This window comes from Oncorhynchus mykiss, chromosome 20, assembly GCF_013265735.2.
Source record: "Oncorhynchus mykiss isolate Arlee chromosome 20, USDA_OmykA_1.1, whole genome shotgun sequence".
In the NCBI taxonomy this organism is placed as follows: Eukaryota; Metazoa; Chordata; class Actinopteri; order Salmoniformes; family Salmonidae; genus Oncorhynchus; species Oncorhynchus mykiss.
Genome location: NC_048584.1, coordinates 30668561 through 30696231, shown reverse-complemented (window position 1 = coordinate 30696231; position 27671 = coordinate 30668561). Strand labels below are relative to the sequence as shown.

The following is a 27671-nucleotide window of genomic DNA, read 5'->3' as shown; positions in this document are numbered from 1 at the left end:
GGAGGTGGGAGATAAGGTAGAGGTTTGTCCCTGTCCCGTTGTTCCCTTGCCCAGATCACCATGTACTCTGTCTAGAACAGAATGAATGGGTATGATGAATGGGTATGGGTGTTGCTGTGTTTAAAACCAGAGCACAGCATCGTTTTGTTAGTATATAAAAACAAATGTCCCTGAAGTGTAATTGATATCGCTATCACACTTAAATTAATCAGAGTTTTAATACAGAAAGAGAGGATGGAGAGAGTAGTACTATGGTCCATAGTATGAAAAAACGATAGCGTCTGATTACCTGCAGTAGCTACATACAGTATACAGCATGTGTACTACTCGGTGTGTGTGTGTGTGTGTGTGTCTTTGTTTGTCTCCTCACCCTCCCAAGACTCTCGCTCTCTCTCTCTCTTTCTCTCTCAGGGGTCTTACATAGTGTTTACATGTCTTGCCAATAGCCTAAAAAGGAGACTGTACAATTTTCTCAACCCTATCATTTGAAGAGAGATTACTCTTTTGTCAGAAGATAACTGGGAGGCATAAACATACAGAAAGAATTGCAGAAATAAAGAAAGCAGTAAAAAAGTAATAGGAATCCAGAATGAGAGTTGCTCTCTCCCGCAGCGTGCTCTGCTTCGTCCTACACAACCCACATCTTCCCTCCCTCACTCCATTCCTCCTTCTCTCTTCTCCCTCTCTCGCTTCCCTGACCTCTCTGTATCCCAGGGGTTGAGAAGAACCAGGGCTCTTCCTCCTACTGACCACTCCTCTCCTCTCAGATAACACAACCTGGACCCTCGGGGGTGACAAACAAAGTGAAAAAGCTGGCCCAACCAACCAACATTCTGGCACTGTCATATAGCTTTGACAGAAGGGATGAAGGCCCATCAATAGCCAAACCCTCCCTCCCGCCAAACTGACTATGTCCCAATAACAATACTACTGTAGTAATCCACAGAATGCATGCCCAATTGCATTATTGCATTGTTGAGTTTTGAGTTTGCAACGAAGGCATTTCACTGTACTTGTGCATGTGCCATTAAAACTTAAAACTTAAAAAATACATTGCTTCATTCTAAGGGCTCTATTTTAACTAAATTAGCACAATTGTACATCTAAGCGCAGGTGGTAGCGCTATAGGTTCAAGGGTGTGTCAGAAATAGTATAGCTATTTTCACTATCACAGTTATCGGCGCACTTGCTGGCATTGGTGTGAAAGGGCTGAATTTTGATGGACAATTAAGTTGTTGGTTTGTCGAGGCTTGTCCACTCACTGGCCAATCAGATCGTGCTCCCTGTCTAAATATCTGGTTGCTTCAGATTGCGTATTTATGGTCTTTTGTGTATTGCCTGTATTGCCTGTTAGTCCTTTATAGTTTGTTAAATGGCTTACATGAATGAAATAACAACATGTAGACCTATCCCATCTTTGGGAAATAGGTTAACTTGAACCCATTTGCAGTCCACATTTTGCTAAGTGATTGCATGGCTTCAGAAGCATTCACACTGATATAGGGTCTAGGCCTACTGTAAATTGCATTATGGCTGAGCATGGACATGCCAAACATTGTCAATAAGAACGCTTACGTTCATAATAGATAAGGCCTATAAAGAATGAATAATTTGAATAAAATTCTAAACAAAACGAAAAAACAACCTGTCTTAAAAAGGCTAAGTCACATTTACAACCACCATCATTTCTCCGCGTGGGCATATCATTTTAAAACAGCACAGACTATGGAGGGTTTTACGCACATCAAAGCAGGACCTGCATGGCTAAAATAGTGTGGGCCTGCCCACAATGCATAGATAGATACAAAGGGAAAGTCAGCTCACTGTTTTACTCCTCTCATACTTGATATTTTAATAAAGCTTTGGTGATTAAGATTCATTTCCAAGCGGCCTCAGGAGCCAAACCCTTTATCGTCTTGACTACCTTGCGATTCCATTGGGCAGACAAAAAAAAGCCTTCATTGAGAGGAGGGGAGGCTATGCTTGGTTTTTAATTCAATTGAAACCAAATGGGAAGAAACATGTGTTTTTTTATGTTCCTAAATATGAAGTATACAGGTACCAAAAGCACATTAGGCTACTCTTGTTCCATGTGCAAATGGGCAGTGTGTATCATGGCTGGATAGGCTGCATTTCCACTTTAAAAAGTCATGCCATAACCAACTGCGTTGCCTCCAAAACCAGCTTGTTTGGTCTTAAATATCCTTCTCAGGGCTGTCTGAAATTAGCACTTTGGATCATGTTTTTAAGGACACACCTCAAGTATTTCCACCCCGCCCATCTTTTGCGCAAGCGAACTGATATTAGACTGGCGTTAGGCCTGGAAAACATCAGTGCACCAGTTTTTACATTATGAAATTGCAAACTAATGTGTGTTTGACACTACCGCCGCCTTAATGCCAGCCGAGAATAGAACCCTAAATGGTACAGGTAGAGCCTTGGCTTGTGCGAACCAGAACACAAGGAGCAGTTCTCCTGTTTTTAGTGTGAGGCAGCTTGATGTACAAATACAACCCCTGGACAGGACGGTAGTGTATCGCAGGGCCTTACCTACAATCTATCTCCTTAATGCTGAGTGCCAAGAAGAGACAATTTGGGTCCCATCTTTACAGTCTTTGTTATGACTCTGCGGGGATCGAACTCCTAATCTTGGGGCGGACACTCTAACAACAAGACCAATGAGTTGGTCCAAGTGGTACAGTATGCCTGTGTGGATATTGGAACAGAGCCTGTATCTCAGCATCACTGTAGTTTATATCACAGTTGGCCTCTCCTTCTAGCCTGAGGACTCTAAACTCTGCTCTATCGTTTGGTCTGAGACTGTCATCATTGAAGTCGTTTGTGGTGACGAGGGGCATGAGGGGAGTTGTACAAAACAAAGTCATCAGAGATCTGATAGTATCTAACCATGAAGAGTATCAAAGCCAACAACACATTTTCAAACCGTTGATTTACCCACGTGTGCACTGGCTCTGGCTCAACCTATTGGTTTCTGGACCAATCAAGGTCAGGGAGGTACTCAGATCCAGACTCATTGAATCTAACGGAATCTAACGTTCGTGGGCGAGACGTAGCGTTTGGCCAGAGCAAGGAGTCTGGGTGGCTAGGCAACACTCATTCACCTCCCTGTCACAAGTTCAGACTGTCAGTAGCTTATTCAGCCAAACACACTGTGAGTAGCCTACTCACCCACCTTACCAGACCTTCCTCCACTCTAAGTTCTCTCACCATGTGCTGTGTAGACAGTTAAGATATGGGGAGTGGATATTTTATCCTTTGTCTGTATGGCTTGATCTCCTAACTCAGGATGACAGACATCTTTCTTACCTTTCACACTCAGACCTTCCTGCAGCTTCCATGTGGGGAATAGGGAAGATAGAGTGTGGGGAGGGGAGAGCAGAGTACACATCCTATACACTTTGACTGTCTACTTGATCTCTTAACTCCAACTGACATGATTAAAATAATCCTTTGCAAGGCCGATCCAACTTGCCATCTCATCCTGTTGAGTCAGACTTAGTTCCTGTGAGATCTGCTTTGTATCTGAGTCACGAGCTCGGAGCGTGACCTCCTTCAACCCCTCCAACCCTGCTACTATCCATCCCAGTCAATGCCTGTCCTCTCTCTCTCTTTCTCTCTCTCTCTCTCTCATATCCATCCCTATCCGTATCTCTCTCTGTCTATCTCTCTTCCCATCCCCATCCCTTCTCCAATCACTGATGCTGCTGTTCATTCTTGCTCCACACTCCACACTAAATGACTGTTTGTCCCCTGAACCCTTACCTGCTCAAACAGAATGACTGTTAGTCCCCTGAACCCTTACCTGCTCAAACAGAATGACTGTTAGTCCCCTGAACCCTTACCTGCTCAATCAGAATGACTGTTAGTCCCCTGAACCCTTACCTGCTCAAACAGAATGACTGTTAGTCCCCTGAACCCTTACCGGCTCAAACAGAATTAATGTTCTGATGTGACAAAACGTTGCCAATCTGCTGGAAGATTGGAGCAGGTCGCAATTTTCTCTTTCTGGAGAAGTGATTGGTCTTGAAAAAGTTTGTGTCTCAAATACCACCCTAAACCCTACATACTGCACTATTTTGACCTGATCAAATGTAGTGCACTATATAGTGAACAGGGTGCTATTTGGTAAACATCCAAAGGGCAGTGCAGAGTTTGGTCTCATTAAACTACTTCATTACGTAACTTAGTAATCACCCTGACTTACTGTAGCCGTTGTCAAAGCCTTCACTGCTATTTGAATAGTGTTTTGTGCACCTATTTTAACACCTAAATATGTTGTGTCTTCGATTCTTGAAATGTAGATTGCAGATGTTTTTGTTAGGTTATTGTTATCTGGTAATTTGTAAACTTGTTTAAATGGGGATGGAATATGTTTGATATATATATATATATATATATATATATAGATATATATATATATATATGTGTATATATATACTTTGTTTTCTACTCTAAACCATAAACTGTGTGCAAAAGGTTGAATGTTTTTCACAAACGATAAATTCTGAGAATGTATAACTAGCTAAAAAAGTCTGCCAAAAAGAAAGAAAGAAAAGAAAGAAAATGTGTTTTTGGAAATCATTTTGGCAAGACTTATGTTATGAAAATGTTTAAATTTGTGATTTGGTTTTGGCTTCTACAGTAACATAACTAACCTAGTTGAAACTTCAGCGTGCTAATTCTCAATTAATATAGGAATAATTTGTTGGCTAAAATTAAAATTAAATGATTTGAGTAAGTGAAGTTGGGTCGATGAAATGTTGTAGGTAACTGTTTTTTTTTTTTAAACGTCAAAAACATATTTAAAACTTTGTGGCAGTTGTTATAGCTCAATGATTAAGTATTAACATTTAACCTTTGACTTTACAGACTTTAACCACTGAAATGTCTCTTTAAACTTTAAAGGCAACAATGATAACGAACGCCTGGCGATTGCTAGACAGCGAATCCCATATCGACTTGGTCGAGTAGTTGACGAATGGCTACTCGACAAAGGTAAAAACATTGATTAAAACTTCAAATAAAAATAATTTGATCATAACCCAGTAATACTTTTTGTAACCAATAAACCTTAAAAAAATTAATGTTCAGTAAAACTTAAATAAAACTAAATGATTTAAAACAGTTAAATGTAGCTAGCTAGTAACATTGCACACTTTTGCATATAATAATGTATTCTTCTTTTTAGAGATGTCAACTGTTTAATACGTCTGTCAGCTTCAGGTTAAAGGGACTGTAAACATAAATCTAACTATTTCTTGAAGTAATGTCAACACTGTTAAAATGTACATAAATTATTATATCATTGTTGTTATTTGATGTAAACACCTAAATGATCAACTAAAAAAGGTCCAGTTAAATGATCCATTCAGTTGATATTTTGTAGTGTTATATTTGATACACATACATGTATGTGGTTGTTTATAATGGATCATACTGATTAAACTGCAATACATTTAAATGATAAATAGAGTACAATATTAATTGGCATAAAGAAATTGAGTCCCTTTAACAGATTTTGTAAATATGTATAGGGAAATGAAGATCAAGGAAATGTATCATAAAACGTGAAAGTTTGAGTGCATGCCTTTTTGTATGTTTCTAAAAACCAAGTTGTATCTCCCAACTAGTATGTGCCATGGTTCTTTTTTCATTTGAATGTTTTCTGGTTCAGTTTGTTCAGTTATTTTTACTGTCAGGAATGACTCTTTTGTTACGTGCCTCATTTTTCATATCACGTGTAAGTTTTAAGTTGCGTTCACTTCTTGCTAAAAGGCGGTCTTGAGATGATGATGATGAAAGTAAAAGGAAACATTTTAAAACCTTGGCAAAGCTTTAGAAACGTATGATAATTATCGGAATGAAACTCAAAAAGTCTATACATTCCGCAACTTTGAATGGTGTTTTTTGGTTCGCATAATGAAACTAAACAGTAAATGGTAAAAGTGGTAAGTGTTTTCAAAGGAATTAAAGTATGAAGCTATTCAAAGAGGATAATTGGACACTATAGGATGACACATCTGTCAGGTCTATTTTCTCTACAGACATTTTCTCATGGACAATCTGTCCCTTTTTTTATTCCTTTACTTATGCAGTAAAAACTCACACTTCCAAGATTGTCTTATTATTTCAAGGAATAAATCAATTGCAGTTTAGTACATTGCTGTGAAGTAATGCGACAAGATTCACACGCCTACCAGGATTAATGTCCTCCCTGCAGTTAAGTTGATTTGATTGTCCTTTTAGCAAAGCTACAGTGCATTAATTTACAACAACTGTAAATGTTTTTCTTTATTCTTTCTCCCTTTGTTCCAAGCCATCCCATCATTCAAACCGCAATAAATTACCATGAGAGGTTTGCCTCTAGCAACGGGTAATTTATCGCGACTCATTAGCCGACTGGGCAAATAATCTGTCATTTTTCTTATGCGCGATTATTTTTCATCACTCTTTTGTTTTGGATTTCTGTTGTGACTCAAAGTACAAGTAGGGAATTTGCGGCGGCAGAGTCCGTCCAACATACATTCTCGTATATATGTAACGTTGTTTTCCCGCAGGTCGGCAGCTCACTATCTTCAACAGCCAGACCACCATACAGATAGGTGGCTGGGACCGGGACAGGAGTCGCCCGTTTCAGGGCCAGCTCTCAGGTCTCTACTATAACGGGCTGAAGGTGTTCAACATGGCCACAGAAGGAGATCGTAACATCCGCATCCAGGGCAGCGTGAGGCTGGTGGGGGAGTCGCCCTCGTCCATCACGCCACAGTCAAGTGCCAACACAGCCAACCGGTCGGAGACGTCCACATCCATTATGGAGATCACCACGACGACAGCGTCCAGTAGGAGGGTGAAGCAGACGACGCCACGGGAACCTCAACAGGTAGGAGAACTCAGAACTTAATAAAATATATACTTCATTCGTCCATGAGAGAGGGACATTTATATTCTTCTTTTATCCAACGACGATACACACACACATTCACACAAACACACATCAGAGGCTGGAGCAGAGGGCAGCCGCAATGCAGGGCCCAAACCTATTAGTCGTCTTCTTTTGTGTGTACGTTTTTGTTCTCTGCCTGGTCCCAGATCAGTTTCTGCTGTATAGCCAACTCCGATGTTTGTTCACATGCCAAACTTGGCATGACAATGACCTTAAGAGTTTTTAAGAAAAGCACAAACAAATTTGACTCATTTTGTGGTTATCTGCGGCTTACATTATTGTATTTTATTTTCTGGAATGTATGTTTCATCATGACCTCAAACCGTTTGAAAGGTCACTGCATGCATTTGACGTACACTGAGTGTTCAACCTATTAGAAACACCTTCCTAATATTGAGTTGCACCCCCTTTTACCCTCAGAGGTATGCTGGCCCTTTTTGACTCCAATGATTCTCACAGTTGTGTCAAGTTGACTGGATGTCCTTTGGGTGGTGGACCATTTTTGATACACATGGGAAACTGTTGAGCATGACAAAACCCAGCAGTGTTGTAGTTCTTGACACAAACCGGTGCGCCTGGTACCTACTACCATACCCCGCGCACTTTGAAAAAATATTTTGTCTTTCCCATTCACCCTCTGAATGGCACACACACACAATCCATGTCTCAATTGTCTCAAGACAAAAAAATCAATCTTTAACTTGTCTCCTCCCCTTTATCTACACATATTGTAGTGGATTTAACAAATTACATAAATAAGGGATCATAGCGTTCACCTGTATTCACCTGGTCAGTCTACGGTGCCTTCAGAAAGTATTCACTACAAAGATACAGGGATCCTTCCTAACTCAGTTGCCAGAGAGGAAGGAAACCACTCATTGATTTCACCATGGGGCCAATGGTGACTTTAAAAGAGTTAGAGTTTAATGACTGTGATAGGAGAAAACTGAGGATGCATCAACAACATTGTAGTAACTCCACAATACTAACCTAATTGACAGAGTGAAAAGAAGGAAGCTTGTACACAATAAAAATATTCCAAAACATGCATCCTGTTTGCAACAAGGCACTAAAGTAATACTGCAGAAACATTTTGAAAATCAATTACATTTTTGTCCTGAATACAGTGTTAGTTATGTTTGTGGCAAATCCAATACAACACATTAATGATTACTACTCTCCATATTTTCAAGCATAGTGGTGGCTGCATCATGCTACTGTATTGGTATACTTGTAATCGTTAAAAACATGTTTTCACTTTGTGATTATGAGTTATTGTGTGTAGATGGGTGAGAAATTGGTTTATTTAATACATTTTGAATTCAGGCTGTAACACAACAAAATGTGCAATAAATCAAGGGGTATGAATACTTTCTGGAGGCACTGTATGTCATGAAAGAGCAGGTGTTCTTAATATTTTGTTCACTCAGTGCGCATTACATGCTTACCCAACAACTTACACAATATGGATGTTCTCATAACTGTCCTAATATTACACGTAGTATGTGTTCTGTTATGTGCTCTTAGCTGTTCAATGATGCATCTGACCTCAATAACAGAGGGTGAATCACGTCTCCAGCAGGGTACCCCATCATCAGCTTAACATAGCATCACTGTGTATGCCAATGTATGCTATGACACTGCTAGACAGTGCTATGACATATGCTGCAATCAAATGTACCATATTACATTTAGAAACATGACAAAGGACACATTGGAATAGAGTGATTTAATAATCTCTCCTTTTGGAGAAACAAACAGAGATTTTAAGTATTATATATAATTACATGTAAATTAACACATGCAGGTGCATTTTCATCATATAAATTATTGTTCCGAAAAATGGTTGAAAATGAAGCTTTATTAGTTCTTTCAAATAAGATATTTTGCTTGTGGAGCTTACAGACAACCCAAAACATGTTTAAAAGAAGTAACTAAATAAATATGTGTTTCACTAAATACAGTGCCTTGCGAAAGTATTCGTCCCCCTTGAACTTTGCGACCTTTTGCCACATTTCAGGCTTCAAACATAAAGATATAAAACTGTATTTTTTTGTGAAGAATCAACAACATGTGGGACACAATCATGAAGTGGAACGACATTTATTGGATATTTCAAACTTTTTTAACAAATCAAAAACTGAAAAATTGGGCGTGCAAAATTATTCAGCCCCTTTACTTTCAGTGCAGCAAACTCTCTCCAGAAGTTCAGTGAGGATCTCTGAATGATCCAATGCTGACCTAAATGACTAATGATGATAAATACAATCCACCTGTGTGTAATCAAGTCTCCGTATAAATGCACCTGCACTGTGATAGTCTCAGAGGTCCGTTAAAAGCGCAGAGAGCATCATGAAGAACAAGGAACACACCAGACAGGTCCGAGATACTGTTGTGAAGAAGTTTAAAGCCGGATTTGGATACAAACATATTTCCCAAGCTTTAAACATCCCAAGGAGCACTGTGCAAGCGATAATATTGAAATGGAAGGAGTATCAGACCACTGCAAATCTACCAAGACCTGGCCGTCTCTCTAAACTTTCAGCTCATACAAGGAGAAGACTGATCAGAGATGCAGCCAAGAGGCCCATGATCACTCTGGATGAACTGCAGAGATCTACAGCTGAGGTGGGAGACTCTGTCCATAGGACAACAATCAGTCGTATATTGCACAAATCTGGCCTTTATGGAAGAGTGACAAGAAGAAAGCCATTTCTTAAAGATATCCATAAAATGTGTCGTTTAAATTTTGCCACAAGCCACCTGGGAGACACACCAAACATGTGGAAGAAGGTGCTCTGGTCAGATGAAACCAAAATTGAACTTTTTGGCAACAATGCAAAACGTTATGTTTGGCGTAAAAGCAACACAGCTCATCACCCTGAACACACCATCCCCACTGTCAAACATGGTGGTGGCAGCATAATGGTGTGGGCCTGCTTTTCTTCAGCAGGGACAGGGAAGATGGTTAAAATTGATGGGAAGATGGATGGAGCCAAATACAGGACCATTCTGGAAGAAAACCTGATGGAGTCTGCAAAAGACCTGAGACTGGGACGGAGATTTGTCTTCCAACAAGACAATGATCCAAAACATAAAGCAAAATCTACAATGGAATGGTTCAAAAATAAACATATCCAGGTGTTAGAATGGCCAATTCAAAGTCCAGACCTGAATCCAATCGAGAATCTGTGGAAAGAACTGAAAACTGCTGTTCACAAATGCTCTCCATCCAACCTCACTGAGCTCGAGCTGTTTTGCAAGGGGGAATGGGAAAAAATTTCAGTCTCTCGATGTGCAAAACTGATTGAGACATACCCTAAGCGACTTACAGCTGTAATCACAGCAAAAGGTGGCGCTACAAAGTATTAACTTAAGGGGGCTGAATAATTTTGCACGCCCAATTTTTCAGTTTTTGATTTGTTAAAAAAGTTTGAAATATCCAATAAATGTTGTACCACTTCATGATTGTGTCCCACTTGTTGTTGATTCTTCACAAAAAAATACAGTTTTATATCTTTATGTTTGAAGCCTGAAATGTGGCAAAAGGTCGCAAAGTTCAAGGGGGCCGAATACTTTCGCAAGGCACTGTAGATATTTGCGAAAAATCCGTAGTTCAACAATTTTAACAATGCTGGTTCTATTGGAAGCTGGATTGCGTGCAGACTAGACTGTATGGCCAGGACTCATTTAGGTCATTGTGTATAGGGGAGGATAGGGGTAAGTTGCTCCTACCTCTCTAAAGTTGCTTTTGTGTGTGTCTCACCAGGGAGAGACAGCACTATGTGGGGTGGCCTCCTCAAGCACTATTGTAGTGAAGAAATACACATGATGCTTCATAGGGCACAGCCCAGGGGGCGTTTTCTGCCTCCATGCTCAAAATAACAAATAAAAGAGAAATGAAAAAAAGAGGAGAGGCCAATGAAAACCAGGGTAGTTGTCGTTTAAATTGTTGTGCAATTCCGAGGCTATGAAGCGACTGCATGTCTTGGGATAAAAGAGAGTGATTTTGGTAGAGCAGTGAACATTGAATCACTTTCATGCCAAATTGATGGACCAGGGTATGGGCTTAGAGTTCACCCCTTGGGTATATGTGCACTGGGCTTGAAGGAGGTGTCTGGCTAATGCTTGATCAGCCACAGACCAAAAGAGTCAAGGAGTCAGAGGAATGGGGTCTGTCTCACAAACTAGCTGGCTGACCTCCAAAGACATAATAACAAGAGAATGGGCGGTCATTTAAGTCACATCACAACCTTTCACTCCTCAATTGCCCAGAAGTCGTTTGTGGTAATTGTGAGGTAAAACTAGTGGTCATTGTGGGTAATAGTAGAGAGTAAATGTGTTGAGGTAGCTTAAGCAGGAGAAATTAGGAAAGGAACAACAACTGAATGCATTCAACTGAAATGTGTCTTCTGCATTTAACCCAACCCCTCTGAATAGGTTGTACTTCTAAGCAAACATAAGAAATGTTATCCTACTACGTTATTTTCTTTGAGTTTCTAAAAGTATTCTGAATACGCAGTTTCTTCTGGCACTTGAAGTATTATCCAGATTTATTTACTTTTATTTTTAAATAAACATATTGTCCTTATTGTGAAAAGAGGATCGGTAATGTTGAAGTATTTACTTCCCGTGTTCACAGTGGGTTGATACTCAGCTGTGGGGGCTGCTTTCATATTATACTGCTGACATGTTCAAAGCGGTGTGTTGGCATAACTAATTAATAATTGATCAAAACGTCCCTTTTGAGAAACAAGCAAGGGCAATATTGTGCAATCAAAACAAATCTAGGAATAAAGAATATTGTAGTCTAGACAACATAATCAATAAAGGCACAGTCAAGTTACTTGATCCCTCTGATTGGATATTAGGTAGAGCCCAAGCCTTGACTCCTCTCTCTGATTGGGTATTGAGTGGAACCCGAGCTCGGCTCATTGGCTAATTGTCTCACTGTCCTCCGTGTGCATTTATGCCACAGAGGATAAGGCATTAATGCTGTCCAAAAGCAAATGAGCTTTTCAGGAATACATTTTGCATTCTATTGCATTCAAGGCTTTCGAGACTCACATATAGCAAATGATGGCTCAGTTTCTAGGGAATGCATACAGACACAATGATTGGGAACCTAAAATAGACACAGCCTCTCTCCATCCCTCCCCATGCCTCCCGAGTCCGTCGGAGTGTTCCAGACCATTTCTGTCTGTCCACAAAGGGAGGGAGAAACTAACCCAGGCATCATCCTCTTTTACTAGCTTCCTGCCTGCCTGTCTGTTTTCATAGAGCTCAGTGCAAGTTTGTGACTGTAAGGAAAAGTGAGAGAGAGAGAGAGAGAGAGAGAGAGAGAGAGAGAGAGAGAGAGAGAGAAACAAAGAGAGACAGAAAGAGTGAGACAGAAAGAGACAGTGAGAGAGATAAAGAAATAATCCAAGCAAGTAAATTCCGATGTTATTATTCGTTTCCATTTCATAAATATTGATCTGGGGTAAATGTTTTCTCCCCCCTCCTAAGATTAGTCCTGGCCCGTGAACCGTAGCAGCGGCATGCAATCCACGGTGGAAGATCAGACAATGGTCTGTAATTGTGTCTAATCTGTAATCCGTGTATGAGGCACTATCTTAAATCGCGACACAAGCCGAAGAATTGGCCGTCAGGAAGGAAATGAAGCTTGATACTGCTGCTGATGCGCCTGTCCTACTTTTCTGTTCCAAAACGGTTCATCTTAATGGAATAGCAATGTGCTACTCCTGTCAATGAAAGCCATCCATGTTCATATTTGCTCACAGGTGTAAATGCATTCTGGATAGACTGTCAATATGAGCAGATACTACATACTGTCGAGTACACACCACCTAAATAAGAGAAGCATAAAACGTCTACTCTCTCAGCTGAATAGGTGAATCATCTAACTGTATGCACATTACCTCCAATTGCTTTGAAAAAAATGGCCAAAAAATATATTAATTACAATTTTCAATAAACAATCATCAATCCATTCGTTTTTTCCTCAACCATTGCTGGTGTCCATGATGACATGTTGTATGAACCACTCAAAGAAGCACCGTCATATCCATTGTGATCAAGTGTTGAGGAGGATCATTTGCTGATAGTTACAGAATCGACGGCTGTCTCATTACATCAAAAGGCCCTCTTTGTGTGAAACAGAAAGATAATCACCTAGATGTAGATAATCGAGTCCAGGACAAGCGTGTCATTATCAACATGATCTGTCACAGCATTATCAGTGTGTTTGTATCTGGGGTGCACCATTTTTATATGCAACCAATTACCTTTGTCTAGGCACTAGCCACTGTCTTTCATATATTCCTACCTCATCAGCCCACTTTTTCTGTCTCTCTGTGCTATTACACATCAGTGAAGGTCGGCACTGATTTGGTTCATCTTTCCCAACCCATTCCTGCAACCTTACCATTTACAGTTTAGTCATTTAGCAGACACTTATCCACATGCAGCAGCAATTAGGGTTAAGTGACTTGCTCAAGGGCACATCGACAGATTGTTCAACTAGTCTGTTCGGGGTTTACGAGCAAACAACCTGTCAATTACTGGTCGAATGCTCTTAACCACTCAGCTACCTGCTTTCCCTATTTCAGAGCTATTATCCAACTTGTTAAATATGTTAGCACTGTGACTAAACAGATACAGAAACCGGTAAAAGACATTGCAGTAATCTGCCTGGTGGTACCTCAGGATCATTGCACCAACCCCCAGCTACTAACAAAGCTTTGATCTTTGATGCAAACAAAATGCAGCAAATTCCCAAGAGTCCTACATATGAAATTGCATGCACCACACACGCATACATAAATATACATCTTCCTTTTGGGAAATCTTTGAAGTTCATGGCCTGGTATCTGTAGATTATTCTGTAAGTATTGGTTTTACATATAATGTACTGTGTATGCGAAGCCGCCTGTAACCCTCCTCCAGATTGGCTATGAATCATACTCCAAAATAATTCAAAGTGAACCCGTACCAATGTCTTAAAATAAATGAGAATTCAAGGACGAGAAATGCATACTTGCACACTCACACATACTTACATTGACAACTTAACACACACATACATACACAAACACATACACATGACACATACACTACATACTGTATGCCCACACATACTTAACATGCACACACGTAAGTACAGACCCAACACACTCTCTCATACACACACAGCGTACACTTTCACACTCACCATACACTGCTTCTAGTCACTTTAGCCCTACCTGTACAGTATGTACAGTACATATCTACCTTAATTACCTCGTACCCCTGCACATCGACTCGGTACTGGTACCCCCTGTATGTAGTCATGTTACTTTCTACTCCATAAATAGACATGTTATTATCTACTCCATATATATGGCCATGTTATATTCTACACCACAAATATAGCCATGTTATTTTCTACTCAATATATATATAGCCATGCTATTTTCTACTCCATATATATATAAATATAGCCATGTTATGATCTACTCTATATATATGTACATGTTATTTTCTACTCCATAAATATAGCTATGTTATTTCTACTCCATATGTATAGACATGTTATTTTCTACTCCATATATATACTGTATATACATGTTATTTTCCACTCCATATATATACTGTATAGACATGTTATTTTCCACTCCATATATACTGTATAGACATGTTATTTTCCACTCCATATATATACTGTATAGACATGTTATTTTCCACTCCATATACTGTATATACTGTATAGACATGTTATTTTCTACTCCATATATATACTGTATAGACATGTTATTTTCCACTCCATATATATACTGTATAGACATGTTATTTTCTACTCCATAAATATAGCTATGTTATTTCTACTCCATATGTATAGACATGTTATTTTCCACTCCATATATATACTGTATAGACATGTTATTTTCCACTCCATATATATACTGTATAGCATGTTATTTTCTACTCCATATATATACTCAATAGACATGTTATTTTCCACTCCATATATATACTGTATAGACATGTTATTTTCCACTCCATATATATACTGTATAGACATGTTATTTTCTACTCCATATATATACTGTATATACATGTTATTTTCCACTCCATATATATACTGTATAGACATGTTATTTTCTACTCCATATATATACTGTATAGACATGTTATTTTCTACTCCATATATATACTGTATAGACATGTTATTTTCTACTCCATATATATACTGTATAGACATGTTATTTTCTACTCCATGTATATACTGTATAGACATGTTATTTTCTACTCCATATATATACTGTATAGACATGTTATTTTCTACTCCATATATATACTGTATAGACATGTTATTTTCCACTCCATATATATACTGTATAGACATGTTATTTTCTACTCCATATATATACTGTATAGACATGTTATTTTCTACTCCATATATATACTCAATAGACATGTTATTTTCTACTCCATATATATACTGTATATACATGTTATTTTCCACTCCATATATATACTGTATAGACATGTTATTTTCCACTCCATATATATACTGTATAGACATGTTATTTTCTACTCCATATATATACTCAATAGACATGTTATTTTCCACTCCATATATATACTGTATAGACATGTTATTTTCTACTCCATAAATATAGCTATGTTATTTCTACTCCATATGTATAGACATGTTATTTTCTACTCCATATATATACTGTATAGACATGTTATTTTCCACTCCATATATATACTGTATAGACATGTTATTTTCCACTCCATATATATACTGTATAGACATATTATTTTCTACTCCATATATATACTGTATAGACATGTTATTTTCTACTCCATATATATACTGTATAGACATGTTATTTTCTACTCCATATATATACTGTATAGACATGTTATTTTCTACTCCATGTATATACTGTATAGCCATGTTATTTTTCCTATTCCTATTTCTATTCCTATTTTTGTCACTATTGTTGATTTCTTTAATTTAAAAAAAAAATGATATCTTTAACTGTGCATTGTTTTAAAAGGACCTGTAAGTAAGCATCACACTGTTCGTCTACACCTGTTGTTTACGAAGCATGTAATAAATACAATTTAATTTGATTTGTATGTGTTTATAAAATTAGAAAGGATGTGGGATTGCAGAAGGTCCTCTAAGAGCGAGCTGAGTAGTGTGTGTGTGTTTGTCCCTATGAGTGTGTGTGTACCTTCGTTCATTTCTGGAAGCAGCATGCAATATCTATTTACCATATATCAACTAAAGCCAATATATGAACATATTTGCACACAATACTAATTCAGCACAACTAAATAAGTTACAGGGAAGAAAATACATGGGCTTGTTATCCTCACTATATTAATTATTGAACAACATAGTACGTGTGTGTTTTGTCCCTCAGGACCCTCTTCAACCCAATACTAGAGCATGCTGTCTAAACATTCCCATAGCCTTGTGGGATCCTTGGCGTGCACCACAGTGAGTGAATTAGCTAGCTAGCTAATGTGATGACCCTAGCGTTTTTTAAGACAATCCGAACACACACACACATACACACACACACACACACACACACACACACACACACACACACACACACACACACACACACACACACACACACACACACACACACACACACACAGCGTTTCCTCCTGGAGCTAAGACAATCACCACCCACAGATCATTGCCTCTCATCATTGATCACCTTTTGGAACAGTTTAATGCTTTCATTGACACTCATTAGTTGATTAGGGTCAATCAACTGATGACCTCCAGGTACAAGAGGTTACATACAAAGCTACTGCATGGACAGGATGTGTGTGTGTGTGCGTGTGTGCAACAGATCACTACTAAATGAAATAGAAACAGTGAATTAATGATAATTATCCTCGTAGAGCCAACTAATGGGTTCATTCAGACTCAGCCATCTATGAAGATCTGTGAAGGAGATCAACCACTAAGCTGTTAGAAGTGTCCTATGGTTTTATATATACAGTACCAGTCAAAAGTTTGGAAACACCTACTCATTCAAGGGATGTTCTTTATTTTTACAATTTTCTACACCGTAGAATAATAGTGAAGACATCAGAACTATGAAATAACACTTGGGTGGCAGGTCGCCTAGTGATTAGAGCGTTTGGCCAGTAACCGAAATGTTGCTAGATCGAATCCCTGAGCTAAAAATATACATATAAAAATATGTTGTTCTGCCCCTGAACAAGGCAGTTAACCCACTGTTCCCCCGTAGGCTTTCATTGTAAATAAGAATTTGTTCTTAACTGACTTGCCTAGTTAAATAAATATGGGATCATGTAGTAAGCAAAAAATTGTTAACCAAATCAAAACATATTTGAGATTCTTCAAAGTAGCCACACTTTGCCTTGATGAGGGGCGGCAGGTCGCCTAGTGGTTAGAGCATTGGACTAGTAACTGAAAAGTTGCAAGATTGAATCCCCGAGCTGACAAGGTAAAAATCTGTTGTTCTGCCCCTGAACGAGGCAGATAACCTACCGTTCCTAAGCTGTCATTGAAAACAAGAACTTGGTCTTAACTGACTTGCCTAGTTAAATAAAGGTAAAAAATAAATACAATTACAGCTTTGCACACTCTTGGCATTCTCTCAACCAGCTTCATGAGGTAGTCACCTGGAATGCATTTCAATTAACAGGTGTGCCTTGTTAAAAGTTAATTTCTGGAATTTCTTTCCTTCTTAATGCGTTTGAGCCAATCAGTGGTGTTGTGACAAGGTAGGGGTGGTATACAGAAGATAGCACTATTTGGTAAAATACAAAGTCTATATTATGGCAAGAACAGCTCAAATAAGCAAAGAGAAATGACAGTCCATCATTGTTTTAAGACATGAAGGTCAGTCAATGCAGAAAATGTGAAGAACTTTGAACGTTTCTTCAAGTGCAGTCGCAAAAACCATAAAGCGCTATGATGAAACTGGCTCTCATGAGGACCGCCACAGGAAAGGATGACCCAGAGTCACCTCTGCTGCAGAGGATAAGTTCATTAGTTACCAGCCTTAGAAATTGCAGCCCAAATAAATGCTTCATAGAATTCCAGTAACAGACACATCTCAACATCAACTGTTCAGAGGAGACTGTGTGAGTCAGGCCTTCATGGTCGAATTGCTGCAAAGAAACCACTGCTAAAGGACACCAATGAGAAGAAGAGATTTGGTCTTTTAAGATTCCACGCCATCCCTTTCCTGTCAACTCCTGTGTGTCTTTCTGTGGTTGTTATTGTGTGTTGTCTTGGTCTCTGTGGGGAGTATATAGCCTGCCTCCAAAATGGCACCCTGTACTTTATATAGTGCATGACTTTTGACCAGGGCCCATAGGCAGGTGACAAAAACACACTGTCTTTTGTCTCTCTCCTTTCCTCATCTGGTTGTCAGTTGAAGAGAGGTAGGTGTGTGTTTTTTATTATCAGAGGGGGAGTGGAAGGAATGCCTCATCAAGACACTTTCCGTTTATCTCCACATGTCTAGGTGTCTAGTTTAGAAAATAATAGTGAGTTCAGCCAATTCTGCCTCTTCGAACACAGGTTGACTTGGGGTGAAGAACGTTATTGGTACACGCTGATCTGATTAGTTTGGAGCTATTCTTGTATGCCATTCAACAGGCCAGAACAGACTGCAGTAGACAACAGCAAAGAAGAAAATATGATTAGCCCATAGCATTGTAGCGGCAGCAGAAGAAGCATCAGCAACAGTCTCAGGAATAGGCCAGGGTGGACAGTGAAAGAGAATGTGAATAAATAAATAGATAAAGGGAGAGCGAGGATGAGACCGATAGCAGACAATACTTAGTCAAAACCTCCCAGAGATCAGACAGATAGCATTCTGTCTCACTACACCCTCCACTTCCTATCCCCAGCAGAGATCAGACAGACAGCATCCTGTCTCACTACACCCCCCACTTCCCATCCTCACCAGAGATCAGACAGACAGCATCCTGTCTCACTACACCCCCCACTTCCCATCCTCACCAGAGATCAGACAGACAGCATCCTGTCTCACTGTATCTCCCACTTCTCATCCCCAGCAGAGATCAGACAGACAGCATCCTGTCTCACTGCATCCCACTTCCCAATCCAAGCAGAGATCAGACAGACTGTCTCACTGCATCCCCCACTTCCCATCCTCAGCAGAGATCAGACAGACAGCATCCTGTCTCACTACACCCCCCACTTCCCAATCCAAGCAGAGATCAGACAGACAGCATCCTGTCTCACTGCCTCCCCCACTTCCCATCCCCAACAGAGAGGCTAAGAGAGGCTCCTGATAGGACCCTATCTGTGGCAGTGATGGATCCAGCCCTTCGCTTCACTGTATTATCACACCAGACCAGCTCTGTGACTTGAGATATTAATCATACAGGTGTCTGTGACAGGGACACCCAGGTAGCCAAGAGAACAGACAACCAGGTGGCTGAGAAGGCCATAGGAGATCAATGACTGAAGGGTTGGTAAAGTTAAAGCAAAGAAATGGAACACAACAATGTGTCATGTCCATGTTATGGCAGTAACAAGCTGTAATTAAGTATCATTTATTTGAAATGACTCTATTTACAGTAGATGTATTGTCAAATCAAAGGCAGTAGGGCAGAAAAAAGGATTATATTAATCTCTAATGCTCTTGTTTGCTCTCAGAATGAAGGGAGGAAAGAGAACATTTGTAGTGGCGTTCATTGGGGCTCTTATCAGACTGAATTTCAGGCGTTTTAGTTTCTTCAATCCCAGTCATTAAAACATGATAAACTATAACACAGCTATAATTAGCCACCACAACCCACATACATATTTGCCCCTCTGATTATGAACAAACAGTCCAGCTAGCAGCATTCTCAAATTAACTTAGTAAACACTGTACTCCTAAATGGTCCAACTCTCATTCATGAGTTTGTTTCATTAGCTAGCTGTTTTATATATTCTGTGCAGAGAAACAGAGAGAGATTTCTTAATTTGCTGAAAATAGCAGTAGCAAGAATTAGGAAGCTGTCTTTAGATAACAATACTATGGTACTATAATGTTATTGATTAATAATTTGTTCAACAATTACACGTTAGAATACAGAATGTTGGCTTCACATAAGCCCATGACTTGGGTTTATTTCTTTCCCCTGTGAGCAGTTTGCTTTTTGAGGCTGACTTGTGATAGAACACTAACATCCAAAATGGCGGTCCAAAATGTCTTCCTCCTGAGAAGGAACCTCTAGCCGGGGTGCCAGACTGTTTCTGCTCTCTTGCCAACTCCATATGAAATCATCCTGCATTAACATATGTGGAACCAGGCTAGTGAACCTCTTACCTCTGCCACCAACTAATTTACATCCAAATAGCCAATTAGCCCCTCCATTTTACCAGTACGTCCCAGGTTACTCCAGGTGTAATGGCCTTCTGTTTTGGGATGGGAGCCATGTCCAACAGACGATGGAGGTGGCCTGTGTGTGTGTGTGTGTGTGTGTGTGTGTGTGTATGTGTGTGTGTGTGTGTGTGTGTGTGTGTGTGTGTGTGCGTGTGCGTGTGCGTGTGCGTGTGTGTACATGCGTGAATGCGAGCCTTGGTCCTTTTGTTTGTGTGTGTGGCCTATTTAATTCCCACTCCTTCAGTCACACACCAGGTGGTTTGGTTCCAGTTGAATTGGCTTGTATTGACAGACCGTGTCTTGATCTGGGGCCTTCAGAAAGAGGAAAGGACAGAACCTTGGCGAACTATAGATTTACAGAGAGAAACTTAGGGTACATCCCAAATGACATACTGATGGCATACCGCACTGGCACTGCTGTCTCTCCCCTAGGGAATGTTCTTGTATGTCAAGTTATGTCAAACCCTTGGAGGGAGGTTCAGGATAAACTTAGCTATGCTGATGAGTCATTGGTTGATGTCTCAATGTTTTACTTCATAATCACTGCGTTTTGCTTTTTCATTTGGTCTCTGCAGTTATATTATGACTGTTTTAGTGGGTCTCTGTCTCACTTCATAAATAGATAACTTGTAGTTTTGAGTGTATCTCAATCTCCCAACTACCAGTGTAAAACAATGGGTAAATGTTGTTTCCTCACAGGCTGAATGAATAAAGTATCCTAGAGAATGTTTCGTCATCATTTCTGAGTGATCCTTTCATTGACAGACGGTTCTGTATGGCTCATTTGGAAGAGCATGGTGCTTGCAATGTCAGCATTGTGGGTTCAGTTGGTTGGAGGCAGAATGGTCCTTCCTGTAGCTGCCTAAGCTATCAGAGAGTATTAAGCAATAATTTCAGATTGATCCAGTTGTTGCCAGCTGTACAGTACAGTATATTATCTCTGTGAATGCAAGTGTGTGCAAGTGTGTTAAATATAGCTGTTGTTAAGGTGAAATAATAGCTCCTTAACACAGCTGTGTCTGAAGGCCCTAACTGAAGAGAGACTACTAAATATTGCACTGTACAGATTGGTTCTATTACTGTTGTATCCTCCCCCCGCCCCCACCCCCCTGCCATCGTACCTTTAGGTTATATGGCATCAATTTAGATGTTCTAAGAAAATATATTGCTTCCCACCTCGCCTCTTCGATACTGAAATGGGTTGGAGGTTGATAGTAGGGAAGGAGATGTGAGGGTAGACGAGGGTAATCCCTTTCCATATATGCGACTCGACTCTGTCATTTCAATTTTGCAATTTCATAGTCATCCAGGTCTTTCACCTGTGAAAATTGCTACTTTTGAAGTCTGAAGTAAGAAAGAGTTTCCATGGCGGAACTTACATAAATGTTTTATAAGGTTGCCAGATAATGATAATTGAGAAGGTGGTGGGTAGATTACTCTTGAAGAATACTGGTTGCAGGTGGAATAAAGATGGCTGGTCGGTTAATGTTTTTGACAGGCCATGGAAGCCATTTTGACTGCAGTCCTGAAATAGAGATTGCGTTGGAAATAGGATCAGCCTGAGATATAACTATCACAACAATGTAACCAATTGATTTTAGAGGAGACTGTACCTACTACATCTGCTAAAAATCATGGACAAGGACATTTGACTGAACTTTTACAAACTAATCAACCAGTAGTAATACTCCAGATATTTAATATTTTATTAAACCACTGTGAAGCTGTGTTTGAAACATACATCTAAAACTTTATCAAATTAATTACAATGTTAATTGTCTCTGAAATGACGGTCGCAGATTGTCCTTAAAGGTGACAAATCAGTCACCACTCACTAAATCATTTTGAATTGTGTGCCCTACATTTGGAATCCAACACTGTTGGTCTGAGACTGAGGATGGCCTAGATTCATGCTGGTGCTTTACAATGATTGAAGATTTAACTTCAACTAGCTTCTGAACAAACACAGACACACACATTGACAGAAGACCTGACTTCAACCACAAGCTCAAATCATTTCTTTTCCTGCCATATTATCTTATTTTATCTTCTGAATAATTGCATGAGGCAGTCTGGAGTCACACAGTCACACAAGGGTCTGATACGATAACGTTATTGCCCATTTACACGGAAATGATTTTTGGGAAGTCAGCATTCAAATACACTAAACCAATACAGTATAATACAACAATACCAGGAGGAATATACTGTATCTTCATCAACAAGTTCATCATCTTCATTGTTTTGTGTTCACTAATTTCTGTGAAAAAGCAGATGAGCAAACTTTAGACAGGTAGTCTGGTGCAAAGGTCCTACGCCTGACAACAGTATCGTCCATAGCTTTTGGAGAGAAAAAATATCAATAACCAGCAAAAAGTCAATAGCCTAGCTCTCCCTCACCCTGAGAGACCTTGGAGGGTGTTTGTAGTCAACACTCAGTTTTTTTTCTTCCTTTGCCGTTTCTGAAGGTTGTGTCCACACACACACACACACACACACACACACACACACACACACACACACACACACACACACACACACACACACACACACACACACACACACACACACACACACACATACTTGTGCATCCCTAGGTCCATCTCGAGTCTCTGCATTGCAGTAGGAAATTTCATCGGGGGTCTGTTAGCCTTGAGTAAATAATTGAAGATAGATAACCACATAGGCTTAGTGACACTCCAGTCTCCTACCAAATACTGCAGGGAGTTAGAAAGAGTAGGTTATCAGGGGATGTAAGCATCAAGCGTCTCTGACCTAGGATTAGGTGCTCCCAGTAAATGTAATATTATTAATTGTCTTCCTAAAAGCCGATCTTAGATCAGCATGCTTGATACATACAGCCCCATATCTCAAACCTGAATTAGCACACTTATCGTGCTTCCAGGTGCCTGGAATGCTGTAGTTTCTTCCTTTTTAGACATAGGTCATCATTGTTTTATTTTATAAACTTCAGAAGAGTTTAGGAACTGGTGCAACACGAGTCAAACTGTTGTCCATTATTTTTCCTCTCTGTTCATCTGTGACAGAGAATGCTTAGCTTTCATTGAGCATCTCCTCAGCAACCATTCAGGGTTGTCTGTGGCGCGCTGGCAACGTTTCTATCTCCTTCAAAATTAGTGAGTGCACAGAATGGTAGAAATTATTAAAAAGTGTGTTGTTTGTCGGCATTGAAGCCCCTGTGCTTTTTTCCTCTCACAATAGCAGAGAAGTGCCTCAGCTTTGGTGCTTTGAGGGGGCTGTTTGGAGGCTGTTCTGCATGGTTAGCGATGTGATGAGCAATTCCCATTAACAGCAGCAGTGTGAAAAACAGCCTGGATAATAATCAAGCCTCCCAAAACAGTGTTTTAATCCCAAATGGCACCCTTTTTCCTATTTGTGCTATGGGCCCTGGCCAAAGTAGTGGGATAAACAGGATGCCATTTGGAACACAAGCAGTATTTTCTCATTTAGCTCATTGGAGGCCGTCACTGTAATAGCAATGTGTTGAAATTAATTCTCTGGATGTTCTTGTGAATCAAAGCCCCATCAGAACTCACAAAATAAAGCACCCATGTACATGACAGAACATGGATGAATTAATGTGTATAGAAGGGAAATTAATAGCTTGAATGGTTTTGATGGTGCATCATTCTCCTTGAGTTTATATTAGCTTGTTCTGTCTGCCTGTAGCGCATCAGGGGAATCAAATTTGTCTTGTGGCATTTGTCATGGGAACAGACTATAACAATATCTACAATAACCGAAGGACGTAGGCCTATTTAATGTTGTTCAAATTGAGTTTTATTGTATTAAATAAACTCTATAAAGATTAAAAGAGATGTACAGCACATAGTAAAAAGTTAAAGCAGAGCTAAATATGCCTGCCATACACATCATTTGGCAGTGGAAAAGTCAGTGTGACTATGTCCTTTATTAGTTGGCATACAGTTAGCAACTACATGGCAGCTGTCCTCTCTGCTGTGTGACATCCCAGTGACCTCTCACCTCTGACCTCCTGACCCTGATCTCAGGTGGGTGGTGATGGTTGTTGTGTAGCTGATCAAACACACGCACGCACACACACACACACACACACACACACACACAGATCCAGAGGTAGAAGTGGTGCTGGTGGGGGTGTCGCCCAAGGCCTGTGACGGGCCAACATTGACAGATGGAGGAGAAAGTGATGCGGTAGACCCACAGTGGCCCGGGACCTGAGAGGTACACTCGTAGCGACAGTCCAAATCCATCACCTCGTTCTCCCTCATTAACGGCTTTTATTGAACCTACCCTTCAGAGGGACTCTGTAGCGACACCCCTGCTGGCATGCACACGCACGCACGCATGCACACACACACACACACACACACACACACACACACACACACACACACACACACACACACACACACACACACACACACACACACACACACACACACAAAGAGGCAGACAGACATTGCCTACAACCTACTCTCACTGCTCTGTACTGGACAAACACATAACCTGTCCTACTCCCTCTGTTAGTCCTCCAACTCAGTTTACATAGTGTCCAATGCTATACTGAAATAACTCATTTACTCTGTTTTTAGACACTAACCCTAACCCTATTCAAAACCTTAACCCTTACCTTAACCAGTCTGAATTAATGGCTAAACTTTCATCAAAATGTAACATTTATCCCCCCTGGACAAAAGGTTAATACTGAAGTGAGACTGTGAGATCTTGTTGGATTTCCTGCTATACACCTGCCATCTCCTTTGTAAATGTTTTTTTTATTTTTTAAATTTAAATAATAATAATCAACATGACATTACTTAACACTAATAACAACAAAAGCATAACACTCAACAAGACAGCAAACAAGACAGAACCTTTGTAACATATCAGTGGTTGGAATATTAAACAGGAAAAAAATGCACAAAAAACCCCACCCATCACGAATATATTTTTTCTAACATATGTCCCTGTCCTCTTCTGTCATTTTGCTATCATATCATAAGATGAACAATCTTATAATGTGTACATTTCCCTCTTGTATCCCTGGTATACCACCCTACATTGGAAACAACATTTTTCCATACATCTTCCTCAATGTCACAACTAAAATCCCTCTGCTAAATCAACCTTAAATTCTCATTTTCCATAATGTGCATGTGATACTCTTTTACAAAATACTGTAGTATTGGGGTATGATATTCCTGGTAACAGGAAATATTGTTCTAACAAGTTGTTATCTCTTTGGAGGTTAATACTCATAAGAGACCCCATGGAGCTCCTTTAATTGTGAGTATCTCCAGAAATCTCCCTTATCTGGCAAATAAAATGTTCAGGTCCTGATAGGACATAAGCACTCCTTTCACATATAGAGCATATAGAGCATAGTGCATGCAGGCCTTGTCTAAGCCATACCTCCCAGATAAATTAATGTTTTCCTTTGCATATGGAATAATATTTTTATTTATACTGGGAAATACCAAACATCTTATGAATCTCAACCCATACCTCTTGGGAATGTTGTAGGATTGGCTGTCTCTCAATTCTTTTTTTGTGATTAGGCCTCAATAGGCTTCAACGGGGCTGTGATAGACCTCCCAATCTGAGACCATCCCAAAAGGGAATCATAATTGCCCCAGTGTCTGGCCAATTTTGCTACTTCAAAGTATATGTTTTATAGTTCTGCATTGGGTCATGCTAGTCTGCAATTATCCCTTGGAGCATTTTTTTTTTTTTTTACCCATCCAAAAGATAATCCTTAATCATTTGTTTGTACTGTTGAAATAATGAAGAAATGGTCACAGGGAGCATCATGGACACATAATTAAACTGTGGGGCAATGACCATTTTAACAGTATTTATTTTACCCCATAAAGTAAGATTAAGCAACCTCCATTTGTCAAGATTTTTCGTTATTTTTTTGTAGTAGTGGCATCATATTCATTTGCATAATATTCTGTAGTTCGTTACTCAATTTTATACACAGGTATTTCATCCCTGAATGTACCCATTTGAACAGTAATGAAATCATTACAACAGAAGGACAGATTTTGGATACAGGCATACATAGCTTCTGACTTCTGCCAATTCCTCTTATAACCAGATATCTGTGAGAACATGTCAATTGTTCAAAACCAAAAGGATTACGGTATGTCATCAGCATATAAAAACAACTTATGCTAACTGGTGCCTCCCATCACTTCTTTGATTCCTGAATCAGCTCTGATTGCTGCTGCCAAGAGCTCCAAAAATAGAGTAAAGAGGAGCGGTAAGAGGGGACTACCCTGTTGGGTTCCCCTCGACAGATTAAAAAAGGAAGAGATCATACCATTTGTGAGGACTGTTGCTCTTGGATTGGAGTACAATACCTTAACCCACTTGATTAATCCAGAGCCAAAGTCAAACTTCTCAAGGGTATATGTTAAAAAGCCTCACTCTACCCTATTGACTGCCTTCCCCCGCATCTAAGGAAAGGGCTGCCACCTGAGTGTCCTCTGTTTGACTCAGCCACATGAGGTGAAGCAAACGTCTAAGATTGTCTGGGGAGGTTCTACTTTTTACAAATCCCACCTGATCTGTGTAAATAATACGAGGTAAAACCTTCTCCAGCCTCATGGCTAATACTTTGGAGAGCACCTTACAATCAACTCCAATTAAACTGACAGGGCGAAAACTCCCTGGGTCAGTGGGTTCTCTATCCTTCTTGAGAAATAATGAAATTAATGCCTTATTAAAAGTGTCATGTAGCTGCTCCAGTTCCAGAGCTTCTGCGTACACGTGTTAATATAGGAGCTAATACGTCAATATTCCTTTTATAATACTTAACTTGGAAGTCGTCTAATTCTGGTGACTTTCCAAACTTCATTGAGGTGATGTCTGTTCTTATCTCAGATTCTAGTATAGGAGCATCCAAATCCTTTATTTAATCAGGAAACACCCCTGGAAGCTCTATCTTTGAAAAAAGGCATTCAATTTAGCTGGGTCTAAGTTACATTCTGACTTATAAAGAGTCAAATAAAAGTCTCAAAATAAATTGTTCATATCGTTTGTACCAGTCATTACCTCCCCACTTCCATTTTTGATAGCTGGTATTACAAAACTGGCACCCTTTTGTTGTTTAGACAATAATTTACCTGTTTTTTCACCACTTTCATAAAAATTTGTCCTCATTGCATATTTCAGCCTTTTTGTTATAGATCTCATGTAATTGAAACTTCAGATCCCAGACTTGTTTCAACAGTGATTTTTCTTGGATAACTCTTTTTCCAGCTCTTAAATTTGAGACTCTAGTTTTTCAGCTCTTTCTCGAT

At 39.6% G+C, this 27671-nt stretch overlaps 1 protein-coding gene across 29 annotated transcripts in view; it reads left to right on the top strand.

The window, feature by feature from the left end:
- Positions 1-27671, top strand: part of LOC110498787 (neurexin-1a) — a 556706-nt gene that overhangs the window by 469040 nt on the left and 59995 nt on the right. For 21 of the 29 annotated variants that reach the window (XM_036956167.1, XM_036956159.1, XM_036956181.1 and 18 more), the window contains 2 exons: positions 4927-5016; positions 6579-6901. In XM_036956167.1, coding sequence (XP_036812062.1) covers positions 4927-5016; positions 6579-6901 — 413 coding nt within the window. The remainder of the gene's footprint in view (positions 1-4926; positions 5017-6578; positions 6902-27671) is intronic. The other 8 variants (XM_036956174.1, XM_036956175.1, XM_036956173.1 and 5 more) reach the window with 1 other exon arrangement.